Raw genomic sequence first — 13,857 nt, 5'->3', positions numbered from 1 at the left:
GCCCTCCTGCCCTGTGGCGGGTCCCAGGTAACGGGGTGCCTATTGCAGCCAGTCTCTGGCTGCCCTCTCCGGGGGAGCTTCTCTCCCCTGGTCTATATCCCCATACCCCTTTCCCTTCTGGCTCCTGTAAACAGCACACACTCACACATGTAGGGTTTTGGGGGCGTGTGTGTTCTGTGGGGTGTAGTGGATGGGGCCACGTAGGTGGGCTCCTTGACTGCACTCTGCAGTTCCCCGCCCCTATTTTAATTACACGTTAGACATTACTACTTATCAAACACGCATACACACACACACACATTAGGTCTTGGAGGGTGGTAGCACTGAGTGGCATCTGGTGGGCGGGGCTCTTTGGGTATGTTGGCGGCCCAGTTCTACAAGGTTGGCTGCCCCTCAATTTTAATCGCTCACTATTAGAAAATATTGAAGAGCCAGAAGGGTGAGGGGAGGGGTCTTCCCACACCCCTGTTTCCTGGTTGCTGCGTTTGCCTCTCCCCGCTGCTCGCGACTTCCCCCTCCTGTGAACACGTCTTGACTCCCGGGGCACTTGGCCAGGGGTGCTTGGCCCTCTTGGGTATTTGGTGGGGCACTCGGGCTCCTGGGGCCTGGGTGCGGTGCGTGGCCCATGTCTGGGCGACTGGGGCCTGGCGGGGTCGGGGGGCCTTTGCCCTATGCTTATGGGGGCTATTTCCGGGGACTTCCTCTGCGGTCTTCTGGGTGGATGCGTGGTTGTCCCTGCGGTGGGCTTCCTGGGTTCTGTGCTCCGTGGGGGCTGCTGGTGGCCTGGGTCTTGTGGCCCTCTCTGCCTGCTTCTGATTGTTGGGGGGCACTGTGGATTGTGGCTCTGTACACTTATACACTCATAACTAAGCACAGTTATCATGTAGGTCCTGTGCCATGGGTGTTGCATGTTAACGCACACAAACACATACACACACACACACATTCATTAGCCCAGTAGCATGCTTGCTAAGCAGTTGATGTATTATCCTGTGGTTTCAGGTCATCTATATGTGTTGTATGCGATTGCCGCTACTTGTACTTGTTTTTGTTTGTTTTTTCTTTGCTTGTCTGCTTTCAGGTGCTCCTGGTGGCATGAAGGCTGGATTCCCAACAGAGGCCGTGGATTGTCTCTGCAAAATGTGATGTAGCTACACACAACGTTAGTAACTTCATCAATATCAGAGCAGTCCTCCTGGAATAAAGACCAGTCTGTGCAATCAAAACACCCTTGTAGAGCAAGTGAGCTGTTGTTGCTCCAGACTTTCACCTGCTTTTCCCAGCTCAGCACCGATCTATACGTGGGAAGGAGGTGAACAGTGTTGTGATCTGAAGAGCCCAGAGGAGGTCCTGCCTTGGATTTGTACGCACATTTAATAGATCCATAAGGTGACGTACTGACAGAAATTGTTTTGTGATAGCTTGAGATTGCAATGGTTGAAATCACCTAAAATAAATTGGGAGCATCAGGAGAAATAGATTCCAGATCGTGCGTAACTTTAAAGGTAGCAGATCTGACGTCAGCTTTGGGGTGGATGTATACAACTGTGACGAATGTTGTACATTCCCATGGAATGTAGAACGGCCTCAGTGACAAAGCCGCTAATTTCCAGAGAAGAGTCACAGTCCGAATCAGAGAGCCATGACTCAGTAAACACCAAGACACATGCATCCCTGAATTCCCGTAGGTGAAGAACATTTGCCTGTTGTTCATCAGTCTTATTTCTCAGAGACTGGACATTTGCCATAATAATAGATGCCAAAAGAATACGGTTCTTATTCTGAAGCCTCCTGATGCGCTGGCGCACGTCGCTTCTCCTTCCTCGTTTCCGACAGCGCGGCTTTCCAAAGTTCTCCCGAGTTTCAAAAGATAAATCCTTAAAAAAGGTTTTTGTCCAATCAAGTATGTGAAGGATCTCTCCCAACAAGGTAGCTCCATCTTAATCCCATGAGAGCCTTGTTTGAGTACTAGTAACAATAAACAATTGTAAAGTTACAATAAACAATGCAAATAAAAGGTAGAAAATCTCCATTACGGCAGGAACTCTTTTAAAACAAGTCACTGAATGTGCGGGTTTCAGATAATACGCTTAAAACAGACAAAAACACGAGAGTTGCAGAGCAATAAACACCTGCTACAAATCGCCACAAGAGCAGCGCCACGTCGTCCCACTTCATACACCGTGCCTGCCTCAATGCAGTTCAATACAAATTCTTTGGTTTGAAATTTGTATGTTTATGTTAGCAACTGAATAGTCCCTCTATTAACACCTCTCAGGGTTCTGTTATTTTACCTCTATCTCATCATAAATACCTTGTCATTGTAATAGAAGATTATTAATCTTTAATGCCTCATATCTAGCAAATAGTACAAAAACATAATGCAATGTTATCTTTCTATTTCAGAATCAAGTCATGTCATCCATTCAAGGCCAAAAAGAGGTTTGAGGCTGCTATTTTCATGCTTTGCTGGATTATGTTGAAATTGTTTACATGCATGCTTCTTCACAATGTTTACATGCATTAGATACAGTCTAACACGGAGCTCCAAGGTTTAGAACTAATTCTGACTCTCTAATTTGCCAGTCCTCATTGTGTGCCTTTTTTCTTCCATCTGATGCTCAATTTGACCTTCAGCAGGTCACCTTCATCAAACTTACAAGTCTAAGAGTATGGGCTTGCTGTGTGTGATGATGAACAGTTGAAAAGACACATATCATAAAATGGGTTCTAAGAAATCAGCTTTTTTGCATTGAGTTTGCAGAGTATCATATGTTTTAAAATGCTGTTCTGAAGGTAATTAAATTTTTTTGTCTATTTTTTCATAAAGAAAAAAGAAACAACATTGAAAACATCTATCCATGTCTACTTAATTACTCAAGTGCCAAATTTTACTTTTTTTCCATTTGTAAAAAGAGATAATTAGCTAGTATCTGGTTGCTTTGCGGTAAGATGTATTGCATCACTTCCTGTTGCATTGTGTGTGCACTGTGACAGTTCTCGCTCCTCTTGAACTACTAATAATCACCTTATTTCTATATAATTTGCACATCTTGCATAGTTAACTCTATCGCATACTTGTTATATTCTAACGCTCACTCTTACAGATCTTTAGTTTTTATTTTTCACTTTTTAGCGGTGTGTCTGGTTCTCTAGCTTAGCATGGCTACCAGTTCTCTTCCTCCATCTCCTGCTTTCACCTGCTCCGTGTGTCAGATGTTTAGTTACTCCTCTGCCTCCTTTAGTGGTAATGGTACATGTAACAAATGTTATCTTTTTGTAGTTTTGGAGGCAAGGTTATCTGAATTGGAAGCTCGGCTCTGCACTGTTGAAAACCACCCGATAGCGGGCCAGGCCCCTTTAGTCAGTGCGGAGCCACCTAGCGTAGCTAGCTCTGTTAGTCGTCCCCGAGCAGATCCCGAGCAGCCGGGACTTAAGAGTGGCTGGGTGACTGTCAGGAAGAGGAGTCATAGTCCTAAAGTCAAGCCCGTGGTTCACCATCAACCTGTCCACGTTTCAAATAGATTTTTCCCACTCAGCGACACACCCGCTGAGGACAAAACCCTAGTAATTGGCAGCTCTATAGTCAGAAACGTGGCATTAGAGACACCAGCGACCACAGTCAAATGTATTCCAGGGGCCAGAGCGGGCGACATAGAATCCTATTTAAAACTGCTGGCTAAGGATAAACGTAAATACGGTAAAATAGTTACTCACGTCGGCGGTAATGACACCCGGTTACACCAATTGGAGGTCACTAAAATTAATGTTGCATCGGTGTGTAATTTTGCCAAAACAATGTCGGACTCTCTGTTTTCTCTGGACCCCTGCCAAATCTGACCAGTGATGACATGTTTAGCCGCATGTCCTCATTCAATTGCTGGTTGTCTCGATGGTGTCCAGCAAACAACGTGGGCTACATAGACAATTGGCAATCTTTCTGGAGAAAACCTGGTCTGATGAGGAGAGACGGCATCCATCCCACTTTGGAAGGAGCGGCTCTCATTTCTAGAAATATAAATCCTCTTGTGCAAAAAAAATTTAAAACAAAAACTTTAACTGAACAAAAACATCAAACTATTAAATGTGGTTTGCTGAATATTAGATCTCTCCTTTGGAAGTATCTGTTAGTGAATGATTTGATCTGTGATCATCATATTGATATATTTTGTCTTACAGAAACCTGGCTGCAGCAGGAGGATCATGTTAGCATTAATGAATCAACTCCCTCTGACTATTTAAATGTTCATGTTCCTCCAACCACAGGCAGAGGAGGAGGAGTGGCAGCTATCTTCAGATCAGGGTTACTAATCAGTCCTAGACCCAAGATTAGTTTTAGCTCTTTTGAATCTCTGATTCTCAGTTTTTCCCAAAGTGGAAATCACAAAAACCTCTTGTGTTTGTTGTTGTGTATCGTCCACCTGGCCCTTATTCTGAGTTTCTGTCTGAATTCTCAGAGTTTTTATCACAGTTAGTTCTGAGTACAGATAAAGTCATTGTAGTGGGTGACTCTATTGGATTGTCTCAAAATGTTCGCAGACTTACTCACTGCCTTAATCATACCCTTGACCTTGTGCTGACTTATGGCATTGAGAGTGAACAGTTAACAGTGTTCCCTCATAAACCCGTCTTGTCTGACCATTTTTTAATAACTTTTGAATTTACATTACTTGACTATACGGCTTCTGAGAAGAATTCTACGTATAGAAGGTGTCTGTCAGAGAATGCTGTAACCAGATTTAAAGAGTTGATTTCATAATCCTTTTCTTCACTGCCATGTGCAGATATGACAGAGGACGGCTACCTAAACTTTACTCCAGTAGAACTTGACTCTCTTGTTGACAGCACTACAGCTTCAATGCGTACAACACTGGACAATGTTGCCCCTCTGAAAAGGAAGGTAATCAGTCAGAACAGGTTGGCTCCTTGGTATAATTCACAGCTGCTTTAAAGCAGACTGCAAGAAAGCTGGAGAGACAGTGGCGTTCCTCTAATTTAGAAGAGTCTCAATTAGTCTGGAAAGATAGTTTAATAACGTATAAGAAAGCACTTTGTAAAGCTAGAACTGCTTATTATTCATTATTGATAGAAGAGAATAAGAATAATCCCAGGTTTCTTTTCAGCACTGTTGCCAGGCTGACAAAGAGTCCGAGCTCTGTTGAGCCATGTATTCCTTTAACTCTCAGCAGTGATGATTTCATGAGATTCTTCATCAATGAAATTGTTTCTATTAGAGAGAAGATTAATGGAATCCTTCCCACTATCATATCTGATGTATCATCAAGTAGAGCAGCTTTAGATGTATCTTTAGAACCTGATTTGTATTTAGACGGCTTCTGCCTAGTTGATCTTTCTGAGCTAACAACAGCAATAGTCTCTTCTAAACCATCAACTTGTATGTTAGACCCAATCCCAACCAGACTGTTCAAGGAGGTTTTCCCCTTAATTGACACTTCCATATTGGATTTGATCAATCGGTCTTTGTTGACAGGATATGTACCTCAGACTTTTAAGGTTGCTGTAATTAAACCTTTACCTAAAAAACCTACTCTTGATTCAGAAGTATTGGCTAATTATCGACCTATATCCAATCTCCCTTTTTTGTCTAAAGTTCTTGAAAAAATAGTTGCAGTTCAACTTTGTGATCATTTACATAGAAATAATCTGTTTGAAGAGTTTCAGTCAGGATTCAGGGTGCATCATAGCACAGAAACGGCACTGGTGAAAGTTACCAATGATCTCCTCTTAGCCTCTGATAGCGGACTTGTTTCTGTGCTTGTCCTGTTGGATCTCAGTGCTGCATTTGATACAATCGATCACAGCATTCTGTTACAGAGACTTGAACATGTTATTGGGATTAAAGGAACTAAATTAGGCTGGTTTACGTCATATTTATCTGATAGATTCCAGTTTGTTCTTGTAAATGAAGAATCTTCCTCACACATTGGAGTAAGTCATGGGGTTCCTCAGGGTTCTGTGCTTGGACCGATTCTTTTTACTTTATACATGCTTCTATTAGGTAACATTATCAGACAGCATGGCATAAATTTCCATTGTTATGCTGATGATACTCAGCTGTACTTATCTATGAAACCAGATGAAACCAAGAGGTTGGTCAGACTACAAGCCTGTCTTAAAGACATAAAGACCTGGATGACTCAGAACTGTCTGCTTTTAAATTCAGACAAAACTGAAGTTGTTCTCTTTGGACCTGAGCGCTTCAGGGAGAAATTGTCTAGTTATATAGTTACTCTAGATGGTATTTCCTTGGCTTCTAGTTCTACAGTGAGGAACCTTGGAGTTATTTTTGACCAGAAATTATCATTTGACGCACATATAAAACTGGTTTCTAGGACTGCCTTCTTTCACCTTCGTAATATTGCTAAAATCAGGAATATCCTGAAACTAGTTCATGCATTTGTTATTTCAAGATTGGACTACTGTAATTCCTTATTATTGGGCTGTCCCACATATTCTCTGAAAAGCCTCCAGCTGATCCAAAATGCTGCAGCCAGAGTTCTGATGAGAACTAGCAGCAGATATCATGTTTCTCCAGTTTTAGCTTCTCTTCATTGGCTCCCTGTTAAATTTAGAATAGAATTTAAGATTCTTCTCCTCACATATAAAGCTCTTAATGACCGAGCTCCATCATATCTTAAAGATCTCATTGTAAGATATTCTCCTAACAGAGCACTTCGCTCCCAAACTGCAGGTTTACTTGTTGTTCCCAGAGTTTCTAAAAGTAGAATGGGAGGTAGAGCCTTCAGTTATCAGGCCCCTCTCTTGTGGAATAAGCTGCCAGTAAATGTCCGGGAAGCAGACACCCTTTCCACTTTTAAGATTAGGCTTAAAACTTTCCTTTTTGATAAAGCTTATAGTTAAGGATGGCTCAGGTAATCCTGAAACATCCCATAGTTAAGCTGCTATAGGCTTAGACTGCCTGAGGACCTCATCTGTCACACCTTTCCTCACTTTGCTCTCTTTTTCCTCCTATTTAATTTCTCAATAGATTTTATGTACATGTGACATTATTGTGGTTATTAACTTGTGTTTCCCTGTTCCAACAGGTATCCTTTGAATGGCGTTATGGTTTTTTTCCCCCCTTTTTTCCCTCTTTTCTGTCTTCTCAAACCCCAGCTGGTCGAGGCGGATGGCCACCCTTCCTGGTTCTGGTTCTGCCAGAGGTTTCTTCCCGGTTCTGGTTCTGCCAGAGGTTTCTTCCTAGTTCTGGTTCTGCCAGAGGTTTCTTCCTGTTAAAAGGGAGTCGTTCCTTTCCACAGTCCCTCAGGCTCAGGACGGGAGATTGGACTGAAGACAAGTTTCAGTGCAATCTGTTGGTTTCCTTAGCTAGGATATTATTTTTTGAATTGGCTCTATATGAATTAATTGGATTATGATTACAATGAATTGAATTCCAATTGGCTTGAATTGGACTATATTACTTAAGTGCCTTGAGATAACAATTGTAATCTGGCGCTATATAAATAAAATTAAATTGAAAATTGAATGGTCTCTTTTTGTTGTAGTTGTTCTACCTGTTGGTTAGGAGCTGCATGATTAAGTTAGCCTTGTCTTTTAAGTTGTAAAATGGGTGGTGTAAAGAAAAAAAATGTATGCCAGTTGGTCAATAATCCAATTTTAAACTAGCATTTTGCATTGATTAACTTGACATGAATGTGTGTTTTTGCCTTTTTAAGTGTAATGACTGAAACTAGTGTCCACTTGTATGAAGCAACATTGTCCTTTGATCATAAAAAACAATGGCACATGAACGCATCTCCTACCACCTCCACAGTTTCAATTAAGCACCCCTGGAATCAAACAGACATTCAATTTTGCTTAGCTTTAAATTGGTTCAAGAGGTTCACTGTTGTTGATCATGTTAATCAGAATGTTAAAGGAGAACATCCATTGTTGTTGAAGAAAGACAAATATAGAAAAAATACAGACAAACAAAATTCTAACTGTTTCTCCACCTTGATATATATATATGTAATTTATTTTGACAAATAAACCTATTATTGATATATGTTTACCAGACATTTTAAAGACTGGACTTACATGAGGTACAACTACTTGATTTTTTTTTGTTGTAGGGAAACAGATTGCATGGCTGCAGCCAGTAAATCAGTACAAATTGTACACTTTAAGTTGCAGTGAATATCACAATTGTTAGTCCAACATAACATGCATAGTTAGCTTTTTGAAATGGTATTTTTGAGTGAGTTGTTCTAAGTCAAGAGCGTGTCTGGAGTAAACTAAAGAGTACTCCAAAATATATATATTTTTTGTTTGTTTGTTTTACTTAAACTAAAGTTTGAGTTTAGTTTAAGTAATAAACTAAATAATTTGATTTAATGAATTTAATGAATAATTTTTAATTCAATGTAAAATCTCTATTACGATTAGATTTTTAAAAGCACTTTGTTTGGATGCTTTCTCTAAGTATAGATTGTATTTTACAATGTGGAATCATTACCCACTTACTGGTATGACCAGATAAACCTATTCGGAGGAAAGACATGATATTACAAAGATTGTGTAAATGCAAAACATGTACTGTATGATCATAATGACGTCACTGTTATCTACAGCCTTTGCTCTATTCAACTGTTTTCCATGAATCTGATGATGGGGACCTACCCTGTGATGATTTCAAATGGAGGAGGTTCGATTGGTTCAACTTGAAAATCATCATTCTGACCATTAGCCACAGTGCCGTTGGTAGCAGGTGAAGCCTCTCCATTGTCCCCTGCTTTATCTCCTTCTTTATTCATTTCCTCTGTCTCTTCCTCAGCCTCTTTTTGCTTTCTTTTCATGAGTACACGACCTTTGTCAGCCATAAGGGAAAAAAATACTCTAAAGAATTAGTCTTTAAAAAAAATCTGTTGAACAATTTGAAGTGATTTTAAAAAAAGATACTGGATAAAGACAAATGCCAAGGACAGCTGACCTGTTACAGAAATGACTAAACATAAGCAGAAGCATTCAGTGAGGGAGAAGGGATGGCAAAGAGAGCAGGGGTGAGTGGAAGAAGAGCAGCCAATGAGAGAGCAAGTAAAAGGAGAAGAGTTTTTCTTCATGTAATACGGCTAGTAATACAATATTTAGTTAGACAAATCCATAGTTGGTCATTAATCTGCTGGATGCTTTATTGGGTCAATCTACCTGGTATGATCAGGGAAAACTTTGTAAAATATAATAAAAAGAACAGGCAAATGTTTTGGGGCCACCGAAAGCTGGATGTTGACTTTTAGCACATATTAGCATTTTGTAAATTTATATATGAACTTAGAGTAAAATATTTTTGATCAGCTGTTCATTCTATAAATATCAGTGTTGGCTCCAACCTTTAAAGGTTCATTTGGGTCAAACACAAGCACACAAGCAGCTGCAGTTCACAGATCAGGGAGGTCTATTTAAAGAATCTGAGGGAGACTGGTTCAGGTTGGGGGAGGGGTTGTAGACTTTGGTATATGATATATAATCTCCACTTTGAAATAGTCTACAAGTTATATCAACTACTACACACAGCCAAAAGGCACAAACTTTATTTGCAAAAAAATGAATGTCCAAAAAAGCTAAATATGGCTTGTAAGTGACAAGATACAAGAATGAATCATTTGGTTAGTACAGGTTCCAGTTAGACATTACAAGTTTCCATTCTGTATTCTCATTAAAAGCATCATAAGGTCAAATTTATTTATGAGGCACAACTTATAAACAACAAAGTTTAAAGAATATTGTATAGTTTGACTGGTTGAGTAGATGTCCTATGTACAGAGACTGTAGTTCCTTAATGCAGCCAGTCCAGGTTAAAGTCCTGGCCAGGGGTGCTTTCCTTCATGTTTTCCTCCACTGTCTCTGGCCACTTTCCTGTCTATGCACAGTTGGATAAAGGGACCTTGTTTCCAATACAGTTAGGTGGTTCCTGTGAGAAATGATGGTTGGCGTAGTCTTGGGATTTCTCAACTGAACTCAATAGAGCTGTCCTGGGCTCTCTCCAGATTTTGCAACAATGGTTTAGATGATGTTGAACCAAACTGACAACCAGTCATGTTCCTGAGAGGGAAATAATGGTGGTTGGTATCCAAGTTAACATTCAAAAGGGGATTTGCCAGAGGCGGAGCTGATTAAAGAATTGTGGGCGTACTCATGACCCTAACTAAAAAAAATGAGAATCAGAGATTCAAAAGAGCTCAAACTAATCTTGGGTCTAGGACTGATTAGTAACTCTGATTAGAACTTTGCTGCCACTCCTCCTTCTTTGTCTGTGGTTCGAGGAATAGCCCCTCTCTGTGGAACCAGCTGCCAGTCCAGGTTCAGGAAGCAGACACCCTTTCTACCTTTAAGATTAGGCTGAAAACCTCCCTTTTTAATAAAGCTTAATTAAGATAGAAATGAAAACCATAATATATATCTTCAGTTTCTGCCTGTTAGAGCAGTCAGTTTTAATACCGATTGCCAGTAGAGGAATCTTTATCAGTGACATGACAGTGACCCTAGAGACTTTACTGACATGTTAGTTCCCAGGCAAACGATGTAGGTGAGATGTCGATGAGTGTTGTGAATTCAGAATGAAAAGCAGTGTGTGAGAGTTGTGATGTGGCTTACTGGTGTAATGGAAAATTTTATTTAGCCTTCTGCTTGTGTCTCATCTTGTTTACAGTACTTGTGAGACTTGGTCTTCTTTTCTGAGAAACAGGAAGTTCCAGTAAATCTTTTCTTTTTTTCATTGTTCATTTTGTTTTGCACGCTCCACAAGGCTGTCTGGCTCATCAAGGCCGTCTGTTTGAAGAATAAGAACCCATTCTCCTGACGATAATTTAATTTCAGATCATCGTTGTGTTTTAATTAATGTGTTTTTGAATTTGGAATTTTTTTACCATGTTGCCATGAAATAAACTCACATCCTCAACCGTTTATCAGCAGGAAAGTTTCCCGTTGCCATCTATAATACTAATGATATAAAGTTAACTAAATCTATCAAAATAATGATAGGCTGTTATAGTCTTTCAATGACAATTGTCTCTTAATTTTACACACATCTGCTCATATGGAGCTCAAATCTCGATTGGTCCTGACTACTAATGTGTCCCTCTAAATGGCAATATCCATGCTTTTAAACGATCATGTCATAAAATTGAACACTTTTAGTAATCCTTTTAGAAATGACTTGTCCATTAGACAATAACTTTTAACAGTTTTTAATGACATGGTTAAGGATGCCAAAGCCAATATTTTAATTTAATTCTGTTCAATATAACAATTAACATAAAAATGATTTATGACATGACAAAAGATATATACAGAGAAAAAAAAATTGGTTCCAGACATCTGGAGTCAGTTCAACACTGCCTTGTATCAGCAGTAAGATAGCAAATGTTTTTAGTTGCCCCTTTCCTCATTAACAATCCAAGTCATTGGGATGTACGTAAAAAAAATAAATGAAAAAAACAGACCAAAAAAAAAAAAAAAACTCTTGTCGCCATCCCTCCGCTGCAACCTGGGCGGCTCCCTCTTTGTCTAACTATAGAGGTTGGAGCTGAGCTCAGGAGACTTCAGTCAGGGAGGGCTGCAGGCCCAGATGGTGTCTGTCCAAGGCTTCTGAGGGTCTGTGCTGGTCAACTAGCAGTCTCTCTTCAGAGGCTCTTCAATATGAGCCTTCAGATGGAAAAAGTCCCAGTGCTGTGGAAGACTTCCTGTCTCATACCGGTGCCCAAATTAGGGCAACTGGTGGAGCTGAATAACTACAGAATGGTGGCTTTGACATCACACATAGTGAAGACTTTGGAGCAGTTCCTTGTCTGTCGCATGAGACTGCAGGTTGCTGAGGTCACTGAGGTCCTCTCCTGAACACCTCCAAGACCAAGGAGCTGGTGGTGGATTTCCGGAGATCTAAAACTCCATGCCATGCTTTATGCTTGCTTTATCACAATATCATTGAGAGTGCACTGTCCTATGCTATTGTCTGCTGGGGGACAGGCTCACCTCAGTTTGAGGTTCAGGAGATCCTTTGTCCGAACAGCAATAAGGCTTTTTAACAGTGACTGCTAAAATGTTGTTCTCACATTTATTTATTCATCTTATTTAATTTATTTATTTGTTATTGTTATTATTGTTCTAATTTACAATCATTGTGAATATTTTAATTGAGCAACATGACAATTTGAATTTCCCCAAAGGGATGAATAAAGTATTTTTCTATTCTATTCTATATGGCACACACTTGTAGGCGTCGATCTGCCGATCGCAACAATGCCCCCAATATGTGTAGAGATGGACATATGTTTCCAAAATTCAATGTGAAAATTGTGTCTTATTTCTGACTCATAATGAACAGTCATATTTCTCACTATGCTTTTGCTATTTCCATATACTTTGAGTACGCTCATATGCTCATCATAAACTTTCAGAAGAACCAAGTCCCATTTGTCCAAGTGCTTCCTGTGCAGAGTAATTGTGATGCAAATGCTTCCAAGTTTCTATCTATCCAACTTGGGTGTGGGAAAAAGAGACTTTTGTATAAAAATTTTGAGGTTCAACGCTTTGCTCTCGCCTAAAAAACAGGTTCAGCTTATAGCCCTCTATTTCACGATTTTGTCATGGACCGGCAGAACACAGGACACAGATGCAGGGTCTTTTCAAAGTCAGAATGTTTATTTAGAATAAACAACTTGTGTTTCTCCAGGACAGAGCAAAAACAAGAAGCTGTGAAAAACCTGAAGCACTCTCCTCAATAACTACATTTGAGGAGGGTGCAGCTATGAAAATGATCAAAACCAAAAACTCTCTTCACTCCAGGAGGAAAACAGAAAGGGCTATAAATGATTACAAATAAACGTACACGCTCTCCTGATGAGGTGGAATTAAACAAAGGACGTTGTCCTGGTAATGGGGCACAAACGCTCAAGAACATAAATCACTCCACGAAGGGAGGCTCTATAGAACTTAAAGATTAACTCTAAGCACTCCTTTAACGGAGGTGTAACAAGATATCTGAAAACCAAAACACAAAATCTCTCCACTAATGGAGGAACTATGAAACTTTACATTGTTTATGCATTTAGCAGACGCTTTTATCCAAAGCGACTTACAGGTAGGCAGATAGGGTAAGGGGGTCTTGCCTAAGGACCCCTACTGGAGGCAGTACCTTTCATGCAGGGGATTTGAACCAATTTTAACCAATTACTGAATGCAACGCTCCTCTAGCGGAGGTTGTCTGTGAAACAGTAGGAAACCAAAAATCACTCCAATAGGGAGGAACAAAAACAGGCTATGGAAATTACACAAACTAACTAAAGCTATGAAAAAGGTTACAAACAAGGAATGCTCTGCAGAAGGATCGCTCAACTGCAGGCTCAAGGATTCAAGGCTGGGAATTCTGTGGTACAAGCCGCTAGAGTGAGGAACGTGACAAGTTACAACACACAGGCACAAGACGAGGGAGACACAGACTATTTGAACACATGAGGAGCCATGGGGAACAGGTGGAAACACTTTGGAATCAGGGAAGACAATCAGATGCTTGACACAAGAAGAAGAGCAAGATACCTGAAACGAGAGGGAAGTTAATATCTAAAAAAAAACAGGAAATGATGAGACAAGACACGAATCAAAACATAAAACGTGACAGATTTCAATGGTACTTCAGATGTCCCTCTACCTCAAAGTGTTCAGGAGATGTGAGGCCAGAAGTGAAAAATTCTGCATTTTGATTTGAAAAAAAAAAAACAGGCAGCCCCTTCCCCTTATGGTCAGCCAATAGGTGAAACGCCATCTACTGGTGAAAAGCATTAACGCGGCTGAACAGGTCAGGGCATGTTCAGCCACACTAAGCAGCAGACCAGCAAGTGA

At 40.3% G+C, this 13,857-nt stretch overlaps 1 protein-coding gene across 1 annotated transcript in view; it reads right to left on the bottom strand.

Annotated features, from left to right (window-relative positions):
• The window catches only part of apobec2a (apolipoprotein B mRNA editing enzyme, catalytic polypeptide-like 2a), a 38,370-nt gene extending 29,201 nt beyond the window's left edge, over positions 1-9,169 (bottom strand). Inside the window, exon 1 of the mRNA XM_072383025.1 lies at positions 8,644-9,169. Within this exon, the coding sequence (XP_072239126.1) occupies positions 8,644-8,843 (200 nt within the window). The 5' untranslated portion in view covers positions 8,844-9,169. The remainder of the gene's footprint in view (positions 1-8,643) is intronic.
• Positions 9,170-13,857: the final 4,688 nt, after the last annotated feature.

Source organism: Leuresthes tenuis, unplaced genomic scaffold (assembly GCF_036924035.1).
Source record: "Leuresthes tenuis unplaced genomic scaffold, fLeuTen1.0.hap1 SCAF_3, whole genome shotgun sequence".
NCBI lineage: Eukaryota > Metazoa > Chordata > Actinopteri > Atheriniformes > Atherinopsidae > Leuresthes > Leuresthes tenuis.
This window is presented reverse-complemented; position numbering and strand designations above follow the sequence as displayed.